This window comes from Cnephaeus nilssonii, assembly GCF_951640355.1.
Source record: "Cnephaeus nilssonii genome assembly, chromosome: 22".
NCBI classification, from domain to species: Eukaryota; Metazoa; Chordata; class Mammalia; order Chiroptera; family Vespertilionidae; genus Cnephaeus; species Cnephaeus nilssonii.
This window is the reverse complement of record NC_137093.1, coordinates 3,784,605-3,811,487: the sequence shown is the minus strand read 5'-3', so window position 1 is coordinate 3,811,487 and position 26,883 is coordinate 3,784,605. Positions and strand designations below refer to the sequence as shown.

The 26,883-nt window shown below is 60.2% G+C and overlaps 2 protein-coding genes across 7 annotated transcripts; one reads left to right on the top strand and one right to left on the bottom strand.

The window, feature by feature from the left end:
• Window positions 1-1,747: 1,747 nt before the first annotated feature.
• MVK (mevalonate kinase) lies at window positions 1,748-19,740 on the bottom strand. Of its 5 annotated transcripts, XM_079762846.1 has the most exons (12): window positions 19,502-19,606; window positions 19,093-19,328; window positions 18,757-18,848; window positions 17,833-17,980; window positions 14,773-14,905; window positions 13,906-14,061; window positions 12,437-12,540; window positions 11,890-11,935; window positions 6,285-6,375; window positions 5,816-5,932; window positions 2,919-3,072; window positions 1,748-2,543 (listed from the first exon to the last, which is right to left on the bottom strand). In XM_079762846.1, exons 3-12 carry the CDS (start codon window positions 18,832-18,834, stop codon window positions 2,392-2,394), a joined length of 1,179 nt encoding a protein of 392 aa, XP_079618972.1. In that variant the 5' UTR covers window positions 18,835-18,848; window positions 19,093-19,328; window positions 19,502-19,606; the 3' UTR covers window positions 1,748-2,391. The 5 variants fall into 5 exon arrangements, with proteins under 5 accessions (XP_079618972.1, XP_079618971.1, XP_079618969.1 ...); XM_079762845.1 differs by lacking the exons at window positions 19,093-19,328; window positions 19,502-19,606 and adding an exon at window positions 19,693-19,740; XM_079762843.1 differs by lacking the exon at window positions 19,093-19,328 and having other exon boundaries at window positions 19,502-19,638.
• Window positions 19,741-19,943: 203 nt separating this feature from the next.
• MMAB (metabolism of cobalamin associated B) lies at window positions 19,944-26,282 on the top strand. 2 transcript variants are annotated; one of them, XM_079762813.1, is made up of 9 exons: window positions 19,944-20,105; window positions 21,195-21,256; window positions 21,449-21,542; window positions 22,901-22,958; window positions 23,603-23,675; window positions 23,901-23,998; window positions 24,283-24,347; window positions 24,600-24,659; window positions 25,900-26,282. In XM_079762813.1, the coding sequence occupies exons 1-9, from the start codon at window positions 19,990-19,992 to the stop codon at window positions 25,991-25,993; spliced, it is 720 nt and encodes a 239-aa protein (XP_079618939.1). In that variant the 5' UTR covers window positions 19,944-19,989; the 3' UTR covers window positions 25,994-26,282. The 2 variants fall into 2 exon arrangements, with proteins under 2 accessions (XP_079618939.1, XP_079618940.1); XM_079762814.1 differs by lacking the exons at window positions 24,600-24,659; window positions 25,900-26,282 and adding an exon at window positions 24,491-24,597.
• The last annotated feature ends 601 nt before the right edge of the window (window positions 26,283-26,883 follow it).

Below are 26,883 nucleotides of genomic sequence, written 5' to 3'. Positions count from 1 at the left end.
TGGGTGGTGGCCATGCCTGCTCACCCGCCACCCGTCGCCAACCTGAACAGGCTGCCAGCGGCCCCTGGGGGACGTTCTCGGAGAGAAAAAGCCCTCACGGACAGAAAGAGCATCGGCGGAACTACAGAGCTGCTCGGTTTGGTATGAGTCACGGTGTTCCTCTGCCAGACCGGGGACATCTCTGAGAACGCAGGCTGAGGGGGGGTGTTAAATCCACAGCTGGCTGCAGAGGCTGGGCGCGGCTCCAGACGCGGAGCTGAGGAACTGCTGTCCCCCAGCTGGCAAAGAGGGCACGGGGGCTGTGCGCTCGCCGCTTGGGAGAGGACGCCGGAGGCTGGAAAGCCAGGGGCCAGGCGAGAGGCTGTCCTGGCCACGGCGTGCAGGTGGCTGCTTTATGGGGCCAGGGTCATGAGCTGGCCTCTGCCCCAGGAGTGACCCCGGTCCTGAGGCAGGAAGAGGGTCTTAGTGAGCAGGTAGGTTCTGGGGCCTGTGGACTCCTCCCCTAGATCCTACACCTGCTATGGGCGCCTACGGGGCCCCGGGAAGGCTCCCCGACCCACCTCCTTCAGGCTGGAAACAGTCAACCAGCATCATCCCCAAGAAAGCACCTGTCGGTCTGGCTGCTCACTCAGTCATGTGGGGACTTTCAAAAACCACCCAGGCCACGACCACCCTAACTAAGCGCACCAGCGCCAGAGGAAACGAGGAGCCGAGTGTAGAAAGCAGCAAGAAACCGCAACAAACCTGCGTCCAGGCAGAAGCCCAGGGGCTGAGGGCAGGTGAGGAGTCAGAGCGTCTGAGCTGGAATCCTGCCTCTGATGATTAGCTGTGTGGCCTTGGATGAGCTACTCAACCTCTCTGAGCTTCAGTGTCCTATCTGTAAAATGGAGCTGAGAGGAGCAATAGAATCCCAGGCTGGGTAGGTAACTGCCCAGCACACGAGAAGGCTCAGTATGAACAGTTTCATGCACTGCTCTAAAGGGCAGGGCAGGGAGCTCCCCGCAGTGATGACGGGGCCATTTTTACAGTTCAGCTGGGGCAGGCAAGCTCAGACTCCCCTCTTCGGGCCAGCTCCCGTTACCCGGTGAAGACGCTGGGAAAGGCGCCAGCTGCCCCCCAGTGGCCAAGGGCAGAAGCGCACTAAGCCATTTTAACCAAACCCTGAAACCCTTGCCTGAGCCCCCACCTTCCTGCCTTGAGGCCCTGTCTCAGGCCTGGGACTCCTGCAGCTTCTGTGGGCAAGGTGCTAGCTGCACGGGGTTTCCAGTCCAGAAAGAGCCGTGACTGGCAGCAGACAATCCAAACCCGGCCAGGCAGGTGCCGGCACCGGCTCTACGCCCATCCACACACATAATTTCAGAAAGAAAGGAATATTCCAGGCCCACAGCAGCTTACAGAAGTCTGAATTTGTGGGTGCTCATGACTCTAGGAGTGAGGAAGCTTAAACTCCCCCTTTTTGGAAAAGCGGACGGGAGCTGTGCTGGCGGACAGAGAGCCTAGTGTCCTGCCCATCCCTGTCCGACCAGGGCCATCTGGGACCCCCCCTCCCCAATCCCCAAGGCACCCAACCCAGGGACTAGGTGCCCTTCTTCCCTGAACTCCTGGAGACTCCGCTGGGGAAGCGGCTGGAGAAGGGAAGGGGCGGGACGGGAAGCAGGTGCAGGTGTGGGTGGGCGGGCATCACCCTTTCTTCGGACGCAGAGGGAAGCGCTGTTACCCAAGATCTTTTTATTCCCCCTCCGCCATCTTTTCAGCAAACCCTCGGGCACAGACTGGGAGAACCTGGGCCACAGGACAGAAGGCAGAGACCACCACCCGGACACTCCCTAGGGGAGCCCACATCTAGCTGGAAAGAAGAGCCACGCAAAGTGGTGGCGGTTTAAAAAGACTGAAGGTGTGAAGGGAGGGTCCCCGGCCAGGGGTCTGGGAAGGCTTCCTGGAGGAGGTGGGCGGGCCTGGCCCTGAGACACAGGAGGAAGTGCAGAGGTGAAGGAGGGAGAAGGCACGCTGCCCCGGGAACCAGACCCCTGTACCTGAGCTTCCCGCCAGGCCGGCCAGGGAGTGTGAGGGGAAAGCAGAGGGTCTGGGAGCCTCAGGGAGGACAAGAAAGAGCACCTCACGCCTCAGGTCTGCAGTCCCAGGGGACCGTGCACAGCCCTCTGCCCAGCCGGCTGGGGGACGTGGCTCGCAGACCAGGTCTTCCGGGCAGCCCAGCCCAGGGCAGGCTCCAGGCCCCACCGGTGGTTCTGTAGACACAGCCAACGGCAGAGACGTCACCAGGGCCTGTTGGCACCAGGAGCTGCGCGCCCTCTGGCCGGCACAGAGGCCAACTCCAGCCCCAGAACAGTCCAGGCAGGGGCTTCTTGGCGGCTGCAATGGCGTGGTTTCATCTCAGAGGCCGTCCAGGGCTTGCCGGATGGGGGCGTCCAGGGAGGCGGCCGCGTGGATGGAGATGCCAGGGGCACCGATGCTGGTCTCCCAGCTGTCAAACCCGCAGTCGGTCAGCGCCTGCTTCGTGGCCTCCACCTCGGGGCCCTGCAGACCTGAGGGGAGGGAAAAGGCGGGTCACCTCTGACCACCACCTGCCCTCTTGGAGAACGTCTGCCCCATTCAAGAAAACGGTGGCCTTTCGAGTCATGTTTGCTCTGTGGGGACTAACCACCAGGAGCCCCAGCATTCACAATGTGAGCCCAGCCCTCTGCCAGGCTCTCTAAACGCAACCCCCCCCCCCCTTCTGCAATCTTATTAACTAGCTATTAGCATCCTTAATTGACCAATGTGGCAACAAAGGCCCAGAGAGGTTAATTAACCTGCTCAAGGCCACATAGCAGAGGTGAGACTTGTTTGCAGGCTTCTTCCTCCTCCCAAGGGAAGTGCCCAGGCAGGACCTTTGTGTGAGCCCTGCCCGCCCCCGGTACCTGGCCTGAGCAGAGTGATGCCACAACCGCCGCCACCGGCACCAGTGAGCTTGCTGTGCAGCCCATGGGCCATGGTCACCTGGCAGAGCTGGTCCAGCGAGGCGTGGCCCACACCGAGGGCATTCAGGTGGTGCTGGTTCATATCGATCAGCTCCTGGAGGCGAAGATTCAGTCTGTTCCCATTTGGCCTGCCTGAGGCCGGGGTCCTGTGCCCGCCCCGTCCATCTGACAGAACCCCGGTTTGGGACAGCAAATGGCTTGGGTTACCCAGCACAAGGCCCCGCTCTGCTGGTAAGAAGGGCCTCTCCTTCCTGCAGGACTACCAGGGGCTGGGATGGAGCTGGCAGTGAGCACATGTCCCAGGCCTGGCCAGACACCTCTGGCCATGGTGACTGGCCAGGCACGTGGGCCAAACAGGGCCCTCTCAAGGTTTCCTCGCTCTTTCCGCTGGAACTGCTTAAACTGGCTGACTTCAGAGGGAGGCCACCCTACTACCCTGCACACGGTCAGGGGTTGCACGGAAGACAGAGATTTCAGACGAGGCTGTGTAGCTCCTGGATCCAGCTGTGCCTGAAGCTGCTCCCTCTAGTGCTCTCAGTTTTGAGCCAGTAAATTCCTTCTCTGCTGAAGCCTGCTTGAGATGGGTCTGTCATTTATGGAAGTCTCAAGAAAGATCGCACACAAGTGGGGGGAGACAGTTCAGCTTTCTTTGACTACGCATAGTACAATTCCTCCCTCCTGGGGACCCAATGAGATCAGGTTGAGGAAGTAACAAACTAACAGACCACTGCCCGGGCATCCTGTACCTGCGTTTCCTTCTCTCCGTGGGCGTCTGACAGACACGCAGTGTGCTGGGCACCGTGGCTGTAACGGTGAGCACCCGGCTGTGGTCCTGCCCCGGGGAAGTTAGGATGTGGGAGCTGGAGTCAGCGGGCCGGGGTTTGAGAGGCAGCGCTCTGCCACTTCCGGGTCGTAGGTCCTGGGCCGAGGTCTCTCCGAGCCTCAGCCTGCCCTCTGTAACAGGAGGTGCCTCGGCGTGAGGATAAAATGAGGGGAGTCTTCCATTCGCCTGGCCTGAGGCTCTCAGCATCAGCAGCTGGTAGTGCTTCTGCTGTTACAGTATCACCGCCCCATTTTACGAAGGGGCAGAGAGGAGAGTGCCTCGCCTGACGTCACTGAGGTCACTAGTCAGGCACCGAGCCGGCACCGGAAGCCAGGTCTGCCTGACACAGAGCTCTGTCTATCTACCCTGCCTGGGCACGGGCCTGCGCGTTCCTGCTGCGCCCCTCGTGGCGTGTGGCTCGGGTCTCAGCTCTGCTCCAGGCTCCTAGGGGCGCCCGTGAGCCGTGGAGACTGCCCATCACCCGCAGTCTGTGAGACCCCCCCGGCAGCCCGCCTCACCCCCAGCACCGTGACAAAGAGGTGAGGGCTGGGGGCAGGCCCGGTCTCTCAGCGGCCCGAGGGCTGGCTGTGAGGAAGACTCATGGGGTCTCTCTCTGGGCCTGAGCACCAGACGTCACGTTGCTGAGGCAGGTTCCAGGCACCTGTCACATTCTGATCCAAAATCTGTCGAGGACCGGATGACAGGTTGTGACACGGGAGAACAGCTCGCTGGTTTGAGTGCAAAGCTGTCCGGGGCCGTGCTGCACATTTCAGCGCTGCCGCAGCCAAAAATACACACGGCGTCTAACGACCCTGCCGTTCCAGGCGCTCTCCAGGGCTCGCGGGGTGTGTCGGAGGCAGTGCTGTCGTTATTGATTTCTTGCTCGGGAGGACCGTTCCCTCCTTTCTACGTGAGGGGGACTGAGAGCCAGCCAGGCACAGGCTGGAACGAGGGCAAAAGCACAGCAATCAGGCTGTGTCCTTGTGCCTGGCCCACAGAAGGTGCTCAGTAAAGATCTGTTGGCTAAAGAAATAAATCCGTTTGACCCCGGGCTCAGCCACTCACTAGCTGAAAACCTCGTTTTTATACCTCTAAAACGGGGCAACACGCCTCCTCCACAGGTAGGTTGTTGTAGGAATCAAGTGAGGAATCATTTCTGAAAAGACTTACAGAGGAGCAGCTCCCGTTCACTACAGGGGCGCAGACCCCATGCTGACAGCAGGACGGCACACTGTGGTGGCTGTGGGCAAGACTTAGGGAGTGGTGGAGACTGCGGAGAAGTGGACACCACAGGGGCCCTTCTGCCCCTGGCGCTGACTGCTGCTGCACAGCCACGCCGGCTGGGGCTGCCGGTCCTGTGATTCTCCCAGGGAAGCCAGACGGCTTCTGAGTGCCAGCCCACAGGCAGCAGGCCAGATGGGCCGTGTCTGAGGATGAGGCCGGCCTCTGGCTCACTGAACTGGCGGCTCACCAGGCATTGTCCTTGCGCATCGCCCAGGAGACCTCACTGCATTCTCAAGACACTGCCGGGAGTGGGGCCCGGCCTCAGACCCGAGCCTAATTACATCCCAAGCGTGCGGGCTCAGCTCTGCACTGGAATTACGCGAAGGGTGGCGGCTGGGACAATGACAATGGAAGAACAGTAGACTCTGCCTGACCAAGGATGCAGGGCCTAGCTCCTGAGTGAACCAATGCAGTTCACGAAAGCAGCAGGAGCGGTGGCCAGGGGAGACCTCTCCCGGGCCCCTGGAAGCCGGTCAGAAACACCCGGAGCTCCTGCCGCGAACCAGCCCCACCGCTCTGAGCGCTGTCCGTGTGTCCCCGCACTTCCTTACTCCCACCTCATGGGAAGAGGCGTAACGTAAGGCAGGGCTGCTCACAGGTGCACACGCAGGACCCTGAGCTCAGGCCGACCCCGGGGATTCGGAGCTCAGTCAGACGGGGAGCCCCTGCCTTCGACAGTGGGGGGAGGGGGAGGGGGGTGAGTGACCCGACCCCGCAGACAGGTTCTTACTTCCAGCACGAGGTAGTGCTCCGGGGCTGGGGCCGCCGCCATCTCTCCCAGGACCCGCTCGCACTCCAGGGAAATGGCGTCCATGGAGGTCAGGAGCGGGGCCACGATCTCTGGGAACTGGAGGCAAAGGAAGCAAGGGCCGGTGAGGCCTATGGGGGGGCCCTGGACAGCTGCCCGGCAACGGGGGGAGAGGAGGGGTCCCATTGCCCTCCCTCTGGGGAAACCTCCTCTCCTCTGCCTTGCCCAGATGCCCACTCTAGGCAGGAGATTCTCGCTGCAAAGCCACATGACGGACGGTCCCGCCCCGCCTCCCAGCTGGAGCGTGAACAGACAGCATCTCCTTTCCTGCCAAATTGCCTTCCCAGGTCCCCGACTCCATCCCACCCGCTATCAACCACCAGGCAGAGGGAGAGCTCCAACCCAGGAGCGCCACCGGCCGGACCCCCGCCCGGGGGGGAACCAGAAGCACCTTGAGCAGCCGGTTCCTGACGCCGAGCACCAGGGCCTTGGTGCTGCGAGGGACTTTGGTGTTGGTCAGGAGGATCTTCAGAGCCGGCGGCCTGCGGGCACAGAGGGTCCACGGTGAGCCCAGGAGGGAGGAGCGGGGTCCGGCTGGGGCAACCTGGGGCTCCACCCGCCCCACACAGGAGGCGGAGGCCCAGGGAGTGACATGAGGTCAGGGGAGCACGGGTTCCTGCCGCCCAGGCCCGTGTGCCTGTGACCAACCACAGCTGTACCTTCGCATCGGCCTGGACCGGCTCCTCACTCACTCACTCACTCACCAGCTCTGGGCACCCGTATGTGCTAGACGGAGCACGGCGCATTCGCGCAGTCAGAAGGTCAAAGCCTCCAGGGAAGAGCACAGGAAGGGGCCCCTCGGGGAGCTGGGGTGCAGGGTGCGGGGGTTGGGAGGGAAAGCAGGTCCCAGGGTGGACTGCTCTCTCAGAGGGGATGCGGGAGGGAAGAGGCACCTTCAGCCGGTCAGTCTACACAGGAACTCGGGGCGGGCAGGCTGTGGGGGAGCCGGGGTCTCCCAGATGTGTTGGGGAGTCAGTGGCCTCCGCCTGGCCGCCCGGGGTCAGGGAGGCCCCAGGAAGCTGGCTCTCCAGCGTGACCCTGTCGTCACCTGCCCTCTGAGCTTTGTAATCCCTCCTAAAGCCACAAGCCCGATTGTCCTTGTGGTTAGCTGTCTTTGGGGACTCAAGCCCTCGTCTCTCGCCATCCCAACCCCTTCGGAGCACCGCTGGCGGGGACGGAGGGGGGGATTGGGATGGGCTCTGGCTCGGACAGCTGGCGAGGGCAGACCCGTGGTACCTTTAGTCCGTCTTCTTTTCACAGCTCCGGGCTGAAAACCCCACAGGGCTGGGAGAGGCTGCCAGAACCTGCTCCACCTCACCGCCCACGAGCCCATGAAATTAATATCGATTCTCAGCCTTGGAGGCCGGCTCTCGTTTTTTAACTTTACAAAAGATGAACATTCTATTTGGCTTTTCTCTTCCCTTTAAAGACATGCCGTTCCTCAAAGGGCAGCGTCCTGGGAGGCCGCGTCTTGATCCCTTGGCAAACAATACATTTCTTTACGGGGAAGCGCCTGCGTGGTCTGAGGCGGAAGGCCGCCTCCGTGAGCCGCCGGCCCGTTAACGCGGGCTGGCCCCTGCCTCTCAGAGAAGTGCCATCGGCTCACCACGCGCCCCGCGTCCAGCAGCGGTCAGTTTGCTGTGTTCCCTTCCATCGGGCGGAGGGGTGTGCGTACTGTGTTCCCATCCATCGGGCGGAGGGGTGTGGGTACTGTGTTCCCATCCATCGGGCGGAGGGGTGTGCGTACTGTGTTCCCTTCCATCGGGCGGAGGGGTGTGGGTACTGTGTTCCCATCCATCGGGCAGAGGGGTGTGGGTACTGTGTTCCCATCCATCGGGCGGAGGGGTGTGGGTACTGTGTTCCCTTCCATCGGGCGGAGGGGTGTGGGTACTGTGTTCCCATCCATCGGGCGGAGGGGTGTGGGTACTGTGTTCCCATCCATCGGGCGGAGGGGTGTGCGTACTGTGTTCCCATCCATCGGGCGGAGGGGTGTGGGTACTGTGTCCCCATCCATCGGGCGGAGGGGTGTGGGTACTGTGTTCCCATCCATCGGGCGGAGGGGTGTGCGTACTGTGTTCCCATCCATCGGGCGGAGGGGTGTGGGTACTGTGTCCCCATCCATCGGGCGGAGGGGTGTGGGTACTGTGTTCCCATCCATCGGGCGGAGGGGTGTGGGTACTGTGTTCCCTTCCATCGGGCAGAGGGGTGTGGGTACTGTGTTCCCATCCATCGGGCGGAGGGGTGTGGGTACTGTGTTCCCATCCATCGGGCGGAGGGGTGTGCGTACTGTGTTCCCATCCATCGGGCGGAGGGGTGTGCGTACTGTGTTCCCATCCATCGGGCGGAGGGGTGTGAGTACTGTGTTCCCATCCATCGGGCGGAGGGGTGTGGGTGCTGTGTTCCCTTCCATCGGGCGGAGGGGTGTGGGTGCTGTGTTCCCATCCATCGGGCGGAGGGGTGTGCGTACTGTGTTCCCATCCATCGGGCGGAGGGGTGTGGGTACTGTGTCCCCATCCATCGGGCGGAGGGGTGTGGGTACTGTGTTCCCATCCATCGGGCGGAGGGGTGTGGGTACTGTGTTCCCATCCATCGGGCGGAGGGGTGTGGGTACTGTGTCCCCATCCATCGGGCGGAGGGGTGTGGGTACTGTGTCCCCATCCATCGGGCGGAGGGGTGTGGGTACTGTGTTCCCATCCATCGGGCGGAGGGGTGTGGGTACTGTGTTCCCATCCATCGGGCGGAGGGGTGTGGGTACTGTGTTCCCATCCATCGGGCGGAGGGGTGTGGGTACTGTGTTCCCATCCATCGGGCGGAGGGGTGTGGGTACTGTGTTCCCATCCATCGGGCGGAGGGGTGTGGGTACTGTGTTCCCATCCATCGGGCGGAGGGGTGTGGGTACTGTGTTCCCATCCATCGGGCGGAGGGGTGTGGGTACTGTGTCCCCATCCATCGGGCGGAGGGGTGTGAGTACTGTGTTCCCATCCATCGGGCGGAGGGGTGTGGGTACTGTGTTCCCATCCATCGGGCGGAGGGGTGTGGGTACTGTGTTCCCATCCATCGGGCGGAGGGGTGTGGGTACTGTGTCCCCATCCATCGGGCGGAGGGGTGTGAGTACTGTGTTCCCATCCATCGGGCGGAGGGGTGTGGGTACTGTGTTCCCATCCATCGGGCGGAGGGGTGTGGGTACTGTGTTCCCATCCATCGGGCGGAGGGGTGTGGGTACTGTGTTCCCATCCATCGGGCGGAGGGGTGTGCGTACTGTGTTCCCATCCATCGGGCGGAGGGGTGTGGGTGCTGTGTTCCCATCCATCGGGCGGAGGGGTGTGAGTACTGTGTTCCCATCCATCGGGCGGAGGGGTGTGGGTACTGTGTTCCCATCCATCGGGCGGAGGGGTGTGGGTACTGTGTTCCCATCCATCGGGCGGAGGGGTGTGGGTACTGTGTTCCCATCCATCGGGCGGAGGGGTGTGCGTACTGTGTTCCCATCTATCGGGCGGAGGGGTGTGGGTACTGTGTTCCCATCCATCGGGCGGAGGGGTGTGCGTACTGTGTTCCCATCCATCGGGCGGAGGGGTGTGGGTACTGCCTCCTCATCTTTCTTAGGTAAGTCCTCTAGACACGGGCCTCTTGCCAGCCCTATGGATTCCTGTGACTGCCACCCCGGGCCATGCCCTGTACGTGCTTGTGTGCACTGGCCTGGCACCTCCCCAGCCTCATCTCATCTCATCTCATCTCTGCCCTCCCTGGCGCTCACTCCACTGAGCCACCCTGGCCTCCCAGCTGCTGCTCAGTACGCCAGGCTCCCTCCTTCCGGCCCCAGGGCCTGTGCACTTGCGTGTCCTCTGCCAGGGACCGGCCTCCGCCCTCGACAGCTGCGTGACTCACTCTGTATTTTATTCGGGTATCTGCTCAGACAGCACCTCATCAGAAGCCTCCACTGCCCGCCCCCTCCAACGAGCTCCCTCCACCGTGAGCCCCTGGCCCTGCTCTGCTTCCCGAAGGCACCAGGACTGCCCAGCGGGCCCTCACAGAGCAGCGTGCTTGCTGGCTGTCTCCTCCCACTGACTGCGAGTCCCACGAAGGCAGGACCTTGCGTGCCCTGCCGAGGCCCCAGCACAGCTCCCAGCAGTTGCCCAATAACTTGTGGAGCAAACAGAAAATCTGGTCGGCAAAGAGCTAAGAACTTTGTAGGTGCTGCTCCTGGTTTCATGCTCAGGAGCCACTGCACAAACAAGGAGAGGAAGGCCTCAGAAGACGGCTCAGCCAAGGGCACCGGCCAGCAAGTGGCAGAGCTGGGCCCACACCAGGCCCCGGAGCCGAGCCTCTGTCCCCCACACCACCACCAACGGCCCTGAGCCGCCTCGGGCCTCTCCCCGGCCCCCTCCTGCATTAGAAACTCCATCCCTCGCCTCCCGATCCCCCCCGGAGACGGCACAGGCCCAGTCTTCACTGGCTTGCTCTCCCTGGGGCCTGGCTCAGGGCTTAGGATGTACCTGGCTCTCAGGAAACCCCGAGCGAATGAGATGGCACTGCCTCCATGCAGGACCCCGCACCTTCGGCCTGGCTCACGACACCCCTCACTGTCACCCACAGACTGAGAAGACTCTGGACGCCTTTGCTCTGAGATCACCGTCGTGACTGCCTCCTCCCACAGACCGTGAGGTGAGCCCGAGGTGGGCCCAGGCCGCCATCCCAGAATCCTCCGACTGCTCCTGCCCTCACTGCGCATGCGTTAGTGTGCCCGGCAGCCAGCCCCGCCTGGGCCCGCGGCTGCACTGCCAGGACTCCACAGGCAGCCACCGGAAGCCGCCCCTCCCCCCCCCCCCCCCCCCCCCCCCCCCCCGCTCCTCCACGCCCTGCTTCCTCCTCTGTGTACAGCAGAGGTAGTCACCCGCAGCTCTCCAGGGCACATGTGGCCATGACAGGAACTATGGTGGGTGGTCACCACTGGAGACACTACTGGGGAAAGGCTGCTGCCATCGAGTGGGGAGAGCCAGGCTGCTGCTCAGCTCCGCTAAGAACAGGCCGCCACAAGGCCCAAGTGGGAGGCTCAGAAACTGACGACGAGGCTCAGTAACAACGACGAGGCTCAGAAACTCACAACGAGGCTCAGGAAGGCAGGCGTGGCTCCCGGAAGCCCGCATGGCTGCGACGGGAAGATCGCAGAGGTGCAGGAGAGCAGCCCATGTCACTCCAGGCCCCTGAGCCACGAATGAAGTGGCCCAGCTGGCGAGGGCAGGCGTCCGGGGCCTGCTGCCCATCCACAAAGAAGACAGCCCTGGGTCAAGAGGCTGAGAGCCAGCCCCGGCACCCTCACAGCCGTGAACAGGCCCACGGAGGCAGCAAAGCATCCTGGGACCAACATCGCCACCCGACTTGATCTGACTTGATGGAGGGCACCGCTCCTGCTCGCCCCACACCACAGTCCCTGCTCCTGACATTTCCACTGCGCGCACAGAACGGAGGAAGGTGAAGTGTAGTACACACTTGTCACTCCAGGCACTCCAGAGGGACGGCGTAAAGAAACAGGACGGGCTGCAAGCTGCCCACGCCACCTCTGCTCCGCGCCTCTCGCTCCCGTCCTGGCTCTCCTCGCTGCCTTCATCACGGCAACTCTCACGTGGTCTCGTGGTGGCTTGTGTGCATGTCTGCGCCCACCCCCAGAACTGTGTCCCAGATTCACTCTCTACCCCTCGCTCCCAGAGCAGATCCTGAGGCTCACAGAAGACACCAATTCTTGTCTGCTGAGTGACTGAGTGGCTACACGAGCAGCCCGTCGCGGAAGGCGGACGCACAGCCATGCCTGACCTCCCCTTGACCTCTTGGCGACTTAAGAGCGGAGGTGGAGAGCAAAGAGCGGGGCTTTCTCATGCGGCATGGTCTGTAAGGGCCTCACGGTGGACAGGAAAGCGCGGGGCCACCTGCCCCGCATGCTACATAAAGACACAGAGCTCCCCGGGATGGCCCTGCCGAGGGCGCTGCTCCCCCGGACGTACCTCTTTAGGGGTGAGATCTTTCCTTGTTGGTATCGGAGCGCTCCTCCTGAAGAGGAAAACCAGAGGTCAGAAACCCGAACTTCTCTTGGGAGAAACGTTAGATTCTGGGGGTGGGTCTGAGTTTTGCCCCATCCCGGGAACACACTAAATCCCACAGCTAGCATCTCAGCTTCAGCTCCAAAGGCCAGGAGGGCACGAAGGCGCTCCCTCTCTGCCAGGCCGTGGGCTCCGGGTCGCTCCCTTCCCCCGGGCTGCCCCGCTCCTGACAGCTGTGATGAGTGATGGCTACGGTTCTGCAGCTTTAGCTTCGGACACCCCCGGGGACTTCACTGGAGCCGCCGCTTCCCAGCCCCCGGCCCCGGCCCCTGCCATCCGCATCCAGAAGGTGTGAGGCTGAGATTTCTCCTCTTCCCTTCAAACAGGAAAGTGCTACTTTCCTCCGAACCAAATGATTCTATTCCTCCCACACCAACAGACCCGGGCACCTACAAGTGCCGTGGGAATCTTAAAAAGGATAAAAACCAGGCCAGCCCGAGGCGGCACCTACCCCAGGTGCTGACGGCGTTGTCCACCCCGGAGGGGCTCCCGTGGATCACCCTCTCCCCCTGGAAGGCCCACTCGTTAATTACTTCCAGGTCCTCCGCCGTCCACCTGAAGACACAGAAGTTCACCTTTACCGCAGTGCGGGGCGGGGGGCGGGGTCCTCAGGGCAGGAGAGGCAGGGGCCACCGGCTGGGCTGGGTGGAGACCAAAGGCAAAGGCGTTCGGGCCCTCGAACTCAGGAAGAAGAGAAACACTGCTCGGAACCGCCCCAGCTAAAGCACGTGCCCCCTTCCCCCTCCCCCGAAACCCTCCTGCCTGGCACGGAGAGCCCAGCTTTGGGTCCTCACGGTCCTACTTTGCCTCCTGCCAGCTGAGTGACTCTGGACCCATGACCTAACCTTGCTCCTCTGTGGAACGGTCACTCCCCCTCCTCAAAGGCGAGCTGCAAGCGTACTGAGCGCTGGCAGGGTGCCCGGCGAGGTGCCCGCCAGCAGCGACGGCAGCTGGGACTGTAACAGGCCTTTACGAAAGCACCCGCTCCTGAACCCCACTGCCTGGCAGAGGGGGCAGAGGGAGGACTCTCCCAGCAGAGGGCACGGAGGGAACATGCTCTGGGTGGAAGCGCAGCTGTGCCCATCCTGGCAGCAGCACCGTCTGCCAGCCTGCTCTCCTGCTGCTGCCCCGAGACACGGACGAGCCAGCTGGGCTCCACGTGGCCGCGACCCAAGGCCCTCCAGTCGGGGGCTCCCTCACGTCCCACAGGTCCCGGACCAGCCTCGACCAGAGGCTGCCAAGCTGCCTTCTGGGGTCTTATCCACAACTCCCGGGCCAGGCCAGGCTCACTGCACCACCCTGTGCTGAGGTGGCTTCTCAAGCGCATTCCCAGGTCACAGTGGCCGCCAGCAGCGCTGACAAGCCTCACTGAGGCTCGGGGACAGAGGACGCCGCTGCGGAGACAAGGTCCAGGGCCTGCCGGCGGGCAGATGCCCTAATCCAACGGGCACACCGCCTGTGCTTACTTCTTGGCACATGATAATTTTGTTCATGACCGCCTGTCATCACCTGGCAATACCAGCCTCACCATTTGCAGAGGAGGACACTGAGGTGTCGAGGGAGGGTGCAGCGGCCTGGCCACAGGCCCACAGCGAGTTGACGGCAGAAGTGGCCCAAAGCCTCATCTACCCTGCTGCCCTCTGTATCTGGGCTCAGGTTCTTCCTGGGCACTGGAACCCCAAAGAGGAAGTGGGGGTGAGAGGTAGGGTTGGAGAATTGAAGTGTTTAGTGCGGGGCTCGGGGCTCAGGCTCTGGGTTCAAATCCCACTCTGCCACCACTAGCTGTTCGCCTCACTGCCCGTTTTTTCTGTAAGTGGCACGTGATGCCCTCCCAGGGGTTTGTGAGTTCTTGGCAAGAGAACCCGTGCTCAGATCATGGCCGACAGGAAGGACAGCGAGCAGGGCGAGGGCCATGCGTACCTGCTGGCGGCCTCCCCGCCCTTCAGCGGGTTTGGGATCTCCTCGCACAAGGTCAGGAGGGCAGCTGCCAGGCACACGGAGTAGGCGGCACTGGAGCCCAAGCCGGCCCCGGTGGGCAGCTCCGACCACACGGCGATGTCCAGGCTGGGCAGGGCGCTGAAACACACGCCGCAGGGCGGGACCAGCTTCATTCCGACTGCCGGATGTCCGGCCACAGCTCTTCCTCCCCATCCCGCTCAAGGCCGTCCTGTTCCCCGCGCGAGAGAGGCTCCTGCATGCCCCGCTGGTGGCACAGGCCGGTCCCCCGCCCAGGACAGCTCCTGAACTGAGGAGGGCAGGGGAGGCAGGACAGGGGTAAGGTCAGTGCGGCCCTGGCTGGTTTGGCTCAGCGGTTAGAGTGTCGGCCCACAGACCAAGGGGTCACAGGTTCCATTTCCGGCCAAGGGCACGCACCTCAGTTGCGGGAGGCAATCAATTGATGTGTCTCTCTCATGCTGATGTTCTCCCCCCCCCCCCCACCCCAAAAAAGATCAATGGAAAAAATATCCTCAGGTGAGGACTAAAGAAAAAAAAGGTCAGCATTAGGATTCAAGTGAACTGAGTTAATGCCCAGCTCCACCCCTTACTGCCAGCTGCGTGGCCTTAGAGACCTTACCTCCCTGAGTCTGTTTCTCTCGGAGGGCTGCTGTGAATAGTGAGAGAGACCATATCGAAGGGTCTGGCACGGTGCCTGGCACACGGGGGGGGGGGGGGGGCAGCTGCTATTAACACCGAAGGGAGCGTGTGCCTTGTCCAGCCGCCAAACCAGAGAAGCCCTCACCCATTTCGGGGGGAAGCCGACCAGCCTCCTCCCCCGCCAGCACACACCTCTGCTTCCGGCAGATGGACAGGTACAGGTACAGGAAGGCCAGCACAGCCAGGCGCTCGCGGTCGGCACAGCCCTCGGGGAGGCCAGCCACCTCCTTCAGCTTCTCCACTTGCTCCGTGATGTCACCTCGCTCTGTCACACAGGCAAACAAGGACACACGGGTGGGTGAGACTCAGACGCTCTTACAGACAACAGGACACAAAGAGCTGCTGGGCACAGCGACCGGGACCTGGACGGACACGGCTCACATCCAAGCACCGCAGCTGCGTCTGCCGGTGGGCTCCGGAGGCAGGAGGCTGGGGTTTGGGGTTTGGGTCCTGACTGGGAGACTCACTGGCTTCCTGGCCTTGAGCCTGCGCCTTAGCCCTCTGAACCTGGTCCTCCTTGGTAAACAGGGGTAACAGGACCTCCTCACAAGAGTGTCATGCAATAAAGTACAATGAGGCACACGACTCCTTCACACGTGCTCCTGGCACGTCGGAAGTGCTTCATTAATAGTTTCAAACATACACGTGCACATGAGAAGTGAATGCTAGCTCAAGCGTCAGAGGCCCGGGTTTCACCTCCCCTGTACGAAACCAGCACCAAAGGCTATGTCACATTACTCCCAAATACTCCCCTCTCCCGGAACACAATCAGAACAGGACACTCAAATAAAACCCGTGAACGCGGACCGTGGAGAGCTGCTTGGCCGGAGGGAAAGGCCAGGAGGCAGATTCTCTTCCAGTGCAAGAGAGAGGCCGGCACTCTCATCGGGAGGCTGAGCAGCAGAGCAAGTCGGATGAGCTCACCTTTGCACACCGCTCCCTGGGACTGAACTGAGCTGGGTGTGCCGGTTAGGAAACGCCACGTGGGGCATTAAGTGCTATGTGTTGACTGGATTAATGATATGTTAAAGCAAGGGTCCTCAAACTTTTTAAACAGGGGCCAGTTCACTGTCCCTCAGACTGTTGGAGGGCCGGACTATAGTTTAAAAAAAACTATGAACAAATTCCTGTGCACACTGCACATATCTTATTTTGAAGTAAAAAAACAAAACGGCAAAAACCCCCACATGTGGCCCGCGGGCCGTAGTGTGAGGACGCCTGTGTTAAAGGCAGCCAGGCCAGTGACGGTGCACGGAGAGCCCAGCATCTCAGAGCTCTGAGGGAGACGGAGTGGTTCGTGAAGAGCCTGGGCTCTGATTTTGGGAAGACCCGAGTCTGAATCCTTTCCGTATCACCGACAAGCTGCATGACCTGAGCCACTTGGCCCCTGAACCTCAATGTTCTCATCCATAAAATGGGGATGAATAACACCACCTACTTCCAGGGAAGGCCAGGATTCTAGGAGCACAGCACACACAGTTCTGTGCCTGGCACCCATAAAGGCCCAGTAACTGTTACCGTGGTGATTACTGGTATTAGGAGGGAGCCAAAGAACACGGAAAGTAATAGTGGATCCTGCAACTGAACAGAAAACACTAGTGTCCAACAGGATCGGATTCCCGGTCTCCTTGGGGAACAATGAAACGAGCCCCCGTGTGCGCACTGCACTCTACGTCACAGCCCTAGGCCCAACTCTGACGCTTAACTGCCTAATTGTAATTAATTACCTAATTAATATTAATTGCTGGATCCTCACAACAACCTCCCAGGTAACAGAACTCTGCTCCGGGTGTTAAGTGACCCGCCCAGGCTCACACAGGGAGTCAGAAGTGGCCTGAGACGTGTCCCGTCCCACCTGGCTGCTTCCATCCGTGCCGATGACACCTAGAAGCAGCAGCCAGTTCTCGGGGGGCAGTTCCAGCTGGCTGGGCGGCCCTGTGCACCATGAAAAGCAAGGTCCGGCTGCTCTGGATCGCTGGTTTCTGAGGCAGGACCCAAAGCAGCGGCTCCTCACTGAGGTGTCCCTGCGATCACCCTGCGGAACCTTTTTTCAAAATACACATGTCCAGTCCCCTACCACCACACCTGCCACTGCTGAGTCTCCGTAGAAGGGGCAGGACCAGGAATCCATCCGAACTGCTACAAACAACAAGAAAAACCTCCCCAGGGAATCTCAAGGAAGACTGAGGTTGAAAGTGATGATTGGCAAATGGGGGTTTTCAACCCTTTCTCCCTCTCCCTCCAGTATTCGAGTGGCTGAGTGCCTGCTGCGGACTGATCCTCCCGGGGGACAGGAGCGGCGTGGGAGAAAGCCCTGGAGGAGCCTCCTTCGCCCGCCCTGCTGAGAGCCACTGTTCCCAACAACAGGCGTCAGTCCAGAGAGGAGACCGAGACCAGGACGCACGCTCTCGCTCTGACCCCAGTAAGTGGTGGACCCGGCATCCCCACGGCTCGCAAAGATTAGCACGGGGCCTTTACTTACTGGAGGACAGTCCTGATAAACGGGAGAAAAAAGGAGTTCATGTGGCCTGATCCAATTTTAGTTAAAAAACAAGGTATCTTCCAATCTCAATCAGGCTGTCAACAGAAAACAACCCAGAGGGATTAACACCAAGATGCTTAAGAGTGTCGTGAGGGATGGTGATAATAGGTGATTGTTTTTTTTACTTGCCATCTTCCAGTATTGACTGTATTTCCCAATAATAAGCATAAGTTATTTTAAGTGATTTTTTTATTATTCAAAATGCCAATACATTCTCCTTGTTAAAATAACATTACAACAACATTTGTCCACTCCTGGACCTTCGGACCCTCCCAGAGGTAACTCTCACCATTGTCCGTGGTGGAAATCTTCCCAGCCTTTTCTTATGCATCTGCGTACATACCGATACTTAACCTGCCCCCTCCCTAATCACACTACACCTGCCCTTGTGTAACTTGTTTTTCCACTCAACAGTATCTGCTTATCTGTCCACAACAGCCCACACAGGTCTATCTAGTGCATCATCTTATGCTTTTGAATCTTAAAAAAATTAATAAGTGAAGCTAATTATGTGAGGTCTAGAGAGAAAGCATCCCAGAGCGGCTGGCTCTGGCTCCCTCAGAACAGCTTAGAATACCTGCCCAGCCTCGTCTTCCCCCTCCCTTCAGGGCCCAGCTCCACCACACCTGGTTCCTCCTCCCTGCACTTACCCAGAAAGCTTGAGTCCAGCAGCTGGAGCCTGGCCACATCCCAGGCCCTCTTGATGCCAATGTTTGGTAAGTTGAGGCCCACTTTCCCATTGCTGTGGGGTTGAAGCCGGAGAAATGTTCTCAAGTTCAAGGCCACAGCCAGTGCTACCTATAGGGCAAAAGCAATTAGCCTGCGGGTGGGTAGCAACAGGCATGACTCCTGTCTCAGGAAGAAGGGGACAATGTCAACGCCGTGCTGGTTCACAGGCCACTGCCACCGGGCGCAGCAGACACTGCTAACCAACCGTGGCATGCTCTCCCGCTAAGCCCGGCACAACCACTGCCGACCAAGTAGGAGTCAAACTGTACTTATGTCTGCCTTCCCCCTGCAAAACTGCACAGGTTCGCAGCGCCAAGGAATGGCTGCCCCGTAATGACCACGTTTTCGAGGGTAAGAACATAAAGGAAGACCAAGAGGAGTGGGAAAAACATGAGCTTTGGGTTCAGACGGACTTCGGTTCACTCCCAGCTCTCCAATCCTCAGCCTCCACTTTGGTAAAACAGGATAATAAAGTGCAACCCCAGGGAGCAGCGATAAGAGTTAAGTGAGATGGTGCGTGTTTGGACTCCTGTGCTGGGTCCTAGCGTCCTCCCACTTCTAAACGGTGAGGTACCCCAGAAGTCAATCCTCAAACCTCTTTTCTCCTCCGCCCAAGCTCACTGCTTACCCATCTGATTCCACTCCCAGGCTGCCCACGTCTGCCATCCCAGCGTGGGCCGGAGCAGCCCTGCGGTGCGCACAGACCCGTCTTTCCCTGCTTGGCTGGGGAAACTGACCTCCTCGCTGACGTACTATCGGGCCATGCGTCAAGGCTTCCTCCTAGCTCCTTTCAAGGTTAGAGTCAGGGAGGAACGGTGCCAATGCTTGCAGGCGGGGCCTTTTACCTTGCCGTGGACCACGGCGTGCTCTCCGTGAAGGATGACCTTCCCCGGCGCGGACACCAGCAGGCCTTCTGACAACATGGCTCCTGGGACTCCTGAAAGGGAAAGCCAGAAGATGGACGGCCCCAGATCCAGAGCTTTTATACAATGCCTAGTTCAAGCTCCTCATTAAAAAAAGAAAAAGGCAGCTGCTGGGCAGCAGTCAACTAGGCACGGAGAAAGACCTGGGTTCAAATCCCAGCTGTTCTACTCCCCAAGGGATGCCACCTTAGCTAACTCACGCCAATGGCTTTGGACCAGTGTCCTCACATGCTGCAGGAGGACAGTAACTGTACTCACTTCAGTAAGTTGGGGGAAGGTAAAACTAAGTAACGCAAGGGAAGCACTTCGCAGGGTTGGCAATTCGTCCCCACTCCGTTACTGAGAGCTGCGTGTAATGGCTCCGTTCTTGGTCCCCGACTTTATCACTAGTGCTGCTAGAGGCACAGGTGTAAGTGAAACCATGGACCCCAAAGAACGCTTCCCTGGGCACGCAGGCTGCTCCCGGCGCATCAGGGCTGCACTAGAGCGAGGATCTGCGGAGTGTGAGCATTTCATTGTTATAAATAATGCAAAATTATTCTCCACTCAAGGCTTTACGTGCACTAATTACGTCGGTAGAATAAGGCCTGAGCCTCACTAGGCACTAAGTACTACCGTGACCCCCGTTTCTCGCAGGGGAAACCGAGTCTCGGAGGGGGAAACTTACTGCTTCACCGAAGCTGAAAAACTCGTCTGTCAGGCTCGAGGTCCCGACGCTCTGGATGGTTCTCAGAGTTGGAGAAACAGCCAGAGAAGCCGGGAGCCCGGCCTAGCGTCGTCCTGAGCCTCGGCTCGCGCCCCACCTCCCGGGCCCCCACCTCCCCCCGCCCCGGCCCACAACGCCAGCCTCTCCCTCACCTGCCGCCGCCGCCGCCAGATTCTATTCCCGAGCGCACGAGCCGCCCCTTCCGCTCAGCCAATCGGAGCGCGCGAGCATTAGCCAATAGGTGCTGTCAACCAAGACGTCACGGGTTTCCCCGCCCAGCTCCTCCGCGAACCAATAGGAAACAAGACCCTGGCAGTGTCCCGCCCTGGGCCGAGCGCCACGGACCAATGGAAATAGAGGCTGAGCGGTGGCGCGGCTGGCGGTAGGCGGAGTAACCCCGGGACCTGGACGGGAGCCTGGCGGGGTCAACCCCGACAAGCGGCTAGCGCATGGCTGTGTGGGTTTTGGGGGGCCGCCTCGGCCTTCGCGGGTGCCTCGCGGCCGGCAGGCTCCTTTGTCCCCGTTTCCAGAGCCGCGGCTCCCCGGGCGTAGAAGACGGGGACAGGTAAGTGCCTGGCTGGGAAGGTGACTGACACCTAGAACTGTCGTCGCCATAGTTACGTCACACGGCTGTGACGTCCTGCCAGGTGAGTCCTCTGTCTGACGTCACCATGGCGAAGTAGGCGCCGGGGGAGCCAGAGAACAAGGTTTCTTTGCCCCAGAAAAGTCCGAACGAAGCTCAGGGCAGGGCATGCCGCTTGTGGGCCGAGAGGCCGGCCCGCCGGGCCTCACGGTCAGGAGGGGCCTCCATTCAGCTCCGCACCGCCCCCCAGACTCAGAGACACGCTACGTGATCGAAACATGGCTGTCACCGCAGACCCCGAAACCTGCACCCCCTTCCCGGCCTCAGAACCTGTAGAGTGCCATGAATTAATAACGCAGCCAGATATTATTCCTAGATGCAGTATCTTAACCTTTGAAAAACCTTGTAATGTCATATTTTAATGTGGAAGTCTGTATTAAAGGTGTTATGTTGCTATTTGAAAAATGCCAGTTTTTAATCGTGTTTGGGCAATTCTTTATTTCTGAGGATCTTGAAGTTTCATAGAAAGGACGTGGCCCATGTTTCTTTCCCCCCAAGAGGCCCTGACTTGGTAGAGGGTAAGAGTTGGGGGTCTGGAGTAAGATGGTCTTGGGCCTGAGTCCCAGCCCTCCCTGTACCTCCCTGGGTGGCCTAGGAAGGTGGGTCTCGTCTTGTGAGCTGCAGCTAACAGTAAAATGGTCATAGGCAGTGCCTACCTTTGGAGCTGTGGGAAGACTCCAGGGACAATTTCAGGATATAATGCTGGCAATCCCGTCAGCGCAGTGCAGGGACTGTGGAAAAGTGGTTGATAAGTTATCTCAGTGAGTATTTATTGAGCGTCTGCATTGAAAAATGCACTACATCAGCTACTCAAATCCTCTACCACTGCTGACATGGATGTGGGCAAGACAGAACCTGCCCACAAAGGGTGACCACTAAGAGGGATAAGGAGGGGGACGGTGTCAACGAGAGCTAAGCACGAGGGGTTGAGTGCTGCCTCGGAGGCCATGAGCAGCAAGCTGGAAGCCACTCCCCCCCCTCACCCCCTCTTGATGTCTGTTTTCTCATTAGGCCACAGCCTCCCTCGAAGACACCCAAGATCCCCAAGATTTACACCAAAACAGGAGACAAAGGTAGGGTGGGGACAGGTGAAAAACGCAGAGACACGCAGGCTCCATTTTAAAGTTCTCCAGATTCTTTGCAGCCATTAAAAAGCATGTGGCAGCCCGGCTCAGTTATTACACGTGAAATAGACTTTTTTCAAAAAAGTGCATATCAGGGAAAACAAAATCTTATTTTGGGCAGCTGACCGTTTTTCTTCACAGGGTTTTCTAGCACCTTCACTGGAGAAAGGAGACCCAAAGACGACCAGGTGTTCGAAGCCTTGGGAACTACAGATGAATTAAGTTCAGCCATTGGGTAAGGGAGAGGGACTGGGTCTGGAGGCGGAGTTTGAATTGGGCATCAGTAAAGGTAATTAACATGACGCCTTGGCGACTGCCGGCTAGTGTCTGAGGTTGCCAAACCTTGATGACCCTGCTTCGGCCTGGAAGCACAGGAGCATCTGGTCAGCGCCACGGGCTGCCGGGCTGCAGCGCCTTCCCCCTGGCACTGCTGCTCCTGTGCTGGCATCTGTCCCACGCCATGGGACGCTGCCCTGCCCACTGCCCCGGCTCCCTCACTCTTCCGGTGCGTACTAAGGTGCGCGTGTTAAGTGAAAGAAGTGAGGTGCCCCCAGCGGGGAAGACCCCACGAGACTGCTAAGTACACGTGTGTGCGGTTCTAACCGTAAGCGGGCCTAGGGAGAGGCCCTGCGGTCCTGTTTGCCCTCCCCACGCCGCTCTCTTTGCCGTGTGCCCGGGCGAGGCGGGCCTTGGTCACCCGGTGGAGATTTCATGCTGATTCCTTTGTCCTCTGGCTTCCAGGCGGCCGGCCAGTGGGAGCACCGCGGGAGCTGTGACAGTGGGCAGAGGTGCGGGTGTCGCCCTGCTCCCCAGCTGCAGGTGGCTCCCGCCTCCTCTCTCCCGCGCTGTGGCTCCTGGTGGCGGCCCCACCGAGGAGCGGCTCTCTCCAGGCTCCAGGGCACCGTGAACCCTCCCTGGTCCCTCCAGGCTTCGGCTTTTGCCGATCTTTGCCTCGTTAGAAGTTTCCATAACTCTGCCCCTGCTCTGTTAGCCGCCCCTTTGCACAGCTTTTCTCTGGGAACCCTTCGCAAGCACCCCTGTCCATGATGGCACAGAAGTGGCGTGCAGAGTCCCAGGGAGGCCAGTGATCGACCTGCCCTGGTCACCTTCCTTCCCCCACCCCCTCCTTCCCAGGAAACTCCTATTCGGCCTTTAAAGTCCCGCCTGCAGCATCGCTTCCTCCAGGAAGCCCTCTCTGAGCCCTAGCCAAGGCCAGGTTTTCCAGGAATCAAGCCCTTTCCTTCAGAGCACTGACCTCAGTTTGCAACTTCACCTTCAGTCACGTGATAGTCAGTTCAGGTCTTCCCCGCCTGCTGCATAGAGCTCACCACGGAACCGCCTGGACCTGGCCAGAGTAGGCACGGAACAGGAATTGGTGACTGGATGAGTCATGAGTGTAAGAAAAGGCATTTTGAGAAACAAATGCCCTTAACCAAGTAGAAGGTTATGTTCTTATTGTCAGCAAGAAATAGCACCGAGGCTATTACAGCCAAGTTAGCTACATGGCCCTTCACCGGAGAATCATTGCCTTACAGCGAAGCAGGGCCTGGGATGTTACATTAGAGGCAGGTTCTCTTTCCTTTTCCCTCATAGGTTTGCTATGGAATTAATTGCGGAAAAGGGCCACCCATTTGCTGAAGAGCTTGAGAAAGTGAGTAACATTTTTTGTATTGCCCTGAGGCCTGGTGACTGTAACTGGATTTGGCATTTGATCATCGCTTCCTCTCTGTGTCACCTGGGACTAGTCACTCTTCCTCTGAGCCTCAGTTTCTCCATCTGTAAAACGGGGACACACAGATAATACTCCCTCATAGGCAAGTGGTGAGGACTGCTCCTAGAAAAGGAAATGTAGGGTGGTCAGTGGTCTCTGCCCCCCAGGGGACAGTTGACAATGTCTGAAGACATTCTTGTCACAACTGGAGGAGGAGGTCCTGGCATCTAGTGGGTGGAGGCCCGGGATGCCGCATACATCCCGCAGTGCACCTGACAGCCTCCAAATAAACCTCCAGGAGCGGGGTGAGGGGATTCCGCTTGGCCGTCACTGGGCGCTCGACGCTCATTGTCTTCATAACCCAGCTGTCCCCAAGGGAGCCAGGTCTCCTCTCCACAGGGCTGGTGTCCCGCATGCTGAAAGTTCAGACAGTTTCCTAGTTAGCCTTTAAATGCCAACTAATTAAAGTCCTGCCAGTCCCCACCAGGCCAGCCCCGTATGCCCTGCTGTCAGGGGAGGTGGCACCTGTGCGCGGGGAAACCAGGAGCCACATAGATCTTCACTCGCTCCTTCTGCTTCCCCAGATCCAGTGCTCCCTGCAGGACGTCGGCTCCGCCCTGGCGACACCCCGCTCCTCCGCCCGGGAGGCTCACTTAAGTAATTTTCTCTCTGAACCACCATGTGTACTCAGGGGGCCCTGCAGGGGTTGGACCTGAGCGGGGGACTCCTGGGTGTCACCTGGGACCCCGTCAGCCTGGCCCCCAGACACAGAGGGTCACGGGAGGGTTTGGAAGGCACCAGGCAGAGGGAACCAACCGGGGTGGTTTCCTCGGTGCTCGGGGCGCTGGGCTCATGGCCGTGCCCTACTCCTTGGCTCCTCAGGACGCACCACATTTGAGTCGGGGCGCGTCCTGGAGCTGGAGCAGTGGATCGACAAGTACTCCAGCCAGCTCCCCCCTCTCACAGCCTTCATTCTGCCTGTAGGTACTAGGCAGCCTCCCCCTGCGGGGGTTGCAGGCCACGCCCCCTCTTTAATATTTTACTGTGACAGAGCTGCCCTCCACATCCCCTACCCCCCCAGCCCTGTCCACTCTGAAAGGGGTGCCCAGGGGGTGTGCCCGGCGGGGCCCTCTGCATGCAGAACACTGCGTGCTGGGGGCAGGGTTGCGCCCCCCCCCCCCCCCCCCCCCGTGCGAGGAGCTCCCTGTCGGCACTGGGCACACCCGCCCACCCCCTCCACCCAACGCCCGCTTTCTCCGTCCAGTCGGGAGGCAAGAGCAGCGCTGCACTGCACTTCTGCCGGGCCGTGTGCCGCCGGGCTGAGCGACGGTGAGGGCCCGGGGCGGGGGGAGAGGGGGCCGGAGGCAGGCGGGGGGGTCACCTCCCTGTCATCCAGCCACCACAGCAGACCTGGTGGTCAGCAGACAGTAGCCCACTGTCTAGAATGTCCACGTAGACCGGCCCCACCCCAGGTCACGCTGCGTGGCTGTGACTGCTGGCTGGGGACGGAGCCCTGGGCCCTGCAGCGTGCTGACCCTGTGATGCTGATCCCGTGTGATGCTGTGACTCCTCCCTTTCCAGCGTGGCGCCTCTTGTCCAGATGGGTGAGACGGATGCAAACGTGGGCAAGTTCTTAAACAGGTACTTCCTGGGAATTTGGAGATCTCCCTCTGAGAAGTGAGACACGATGGGAAGTAACCACAACGGAGGGGCCGCACTCATTCACTTCGTGTTCACTGAGGACGTGCTGTGCGCCAGGCACTGTGCCGGGCACGGGGTGCAGCAGAGAGCAAGGCGGTACCGTCCCTGTCCCCGGAGAGGGAAGGTCTGTGGGGAGAAGCTGCTGTAACCACCAGCAAAGAAAACCATCAGCACAGATGGCCAGTGCTGGAGCAGGGCCTGCTCTGAGGCTGGTAACCAGGAAGACTGACAGGGTCATGGTGGGGCCAGGCAGGAGAGAGACCTCCCAGCCAGTCTTCCCCGGCGAGGCCCCTGGGCAGTGTGAGCTGAGGCCACGGCCAGGCAAAGCGAGCTCAGGACCCGAATCGCTGGCTGGGCCAGGGAGTCCCCGGGAGCCCCGCCCGCAGCCTTGCAGCCAGGCCACAGCTGGCCCAGGCCTTCTCCACGGGGTTCTTCTATAGCATTGGCTCGTGCCGTTCTAGTGTGGGCAAGGCCAGGTCCAGGGGCAGGCCAAGAGCTGGGGGCCCTGAGAGCCGTTCTGAGTGTCCAGGAGGTGGCCTCAGCCAGGATCTGAAGTAGCCCCTTGTGGCCCACTCCTCCCACGGGGACATGGCCCAGGCTTTGCTGGGTTCTGACCAACTCATTCCTCCTCTGAGGGGAGAGGAATGTGGCAGTCATGGTCACAGCAGTGATTCCTTGGGGGCGCTCTTGTCACTGGAAAGGGGCCAGGAATGAGGAGACCCCCTGACACGGCCTGGAAGTGTGGGTTCTTCGTGCAGGTCCTCAGACCAGCCGTGTCTGCGTCACCTGGCGTGGGTTAGACCTGCAGAACCCCAGGCCTGGCCAGCTCCCTCCTGAGAATCTGCAGGGTGCCCGGATCCCCAAGCACTCGTGTGCGTGTTAGTGTGAGAGGCACTAGTCCTGGGCCCTGGAAGGTGCGGAAAGCAGTTGAGTGGCCCGACGTCACCAGCCTCTGAGGTTGTACTGTCGGAACCGCCCAGCCCCGGCGCAGAGTTGGCGCGTGCTCTCACGGACGCCGGCTCCCAGTGCCATCCGTCAGGCCCAGGTTGGCCGCTGCTCTTCGTCCCCTGCTTCCCGGGGCACGTGACTGGTTTCCTTCTTGAAGGCTAGTATGGAAAGGACCAGTTAGCATCGATTGCCCCTTTCAGATCATTCCGTCTGCTTCTCTCTGCCCCTCCAGACTCAGCGACTATCTCTTCACGCTGGCCAGGTACACGGCCATGAAGGAGGGGAATCAAGAGAAAATATACAGGAAAAATGACCCGTCGGACTGAACCCGGGGCGCTTGGGAATAATGGAAAGGGGGAGCCTCGTAGACCCTCTGGTGGCCCACCAGGGAGAAGAGGAGTTTGCCGAAGGACTCACCCCAGGGCTGGACGCGGGTCTTTTGTCCACACTCAGCTGCCTCCAGGCCCCCGCCACTTCCCTCAGGGGGCCGCGGCTGCTGGGGAATTCTGCCCGCCAGGCTCTCCTTGGTCTTCCTGGGAGTGGGTTCATCTGCAGAAAGGAAGGCGAAGTGATTGCTGTAATGAGGAGGACGCACAGAAAAAGAATAAAAGTGGGAAAGGCTTGAACTGCGTGTGTGTGTGTGTGTGTGTGTGTGTGTGTGTGTGTGTGTGAGAGAGAGAGAGAGAGAGAGAGAGAGAGAGAGAGAGGGAGGGGGAGAGCGTGTGAGAGAGCCCTCCCACTGCCAGCTCCGCGTTCGAGGACGGAGGGGCACAGAGGCCCTGGGGAGCGTCACTGACTCACCTGTGCCCAGGGGGTTAGGGTCACGTGTGAAGGGGAGGCAGACGGTGTGGAAGCGGAGTCGCTGGGAGCCACCCAGCGCCGCCTGAATTGGGGAGGACAGCTGCGGGTGGACAGGTGAGGCCTGGGAAACACTCAGCTTGGGCCCACGTATGCATGGCGGGGTGCAGCCTGCAGAAGGCTCTCAAAGGGACCCTTCCCCCACCCAGGGATGAAGACTGGCGAGAGAAACGCCACCCCTTAAAGGAAGGGATGTCCTGCCGGGCAGATGGTGTCAAGGGCTGAGGGGGAACATTCTCAGCTCGAGACAGGAAGCTCCTCCGTTTCCAGGGAGGCCGACACAGACGGGACGGAGCCCCGATGTTGCGCTTGGCTGGCGTGTGCTCAGATCCAGGCCGCGGCTGTGCTTTATCTCACC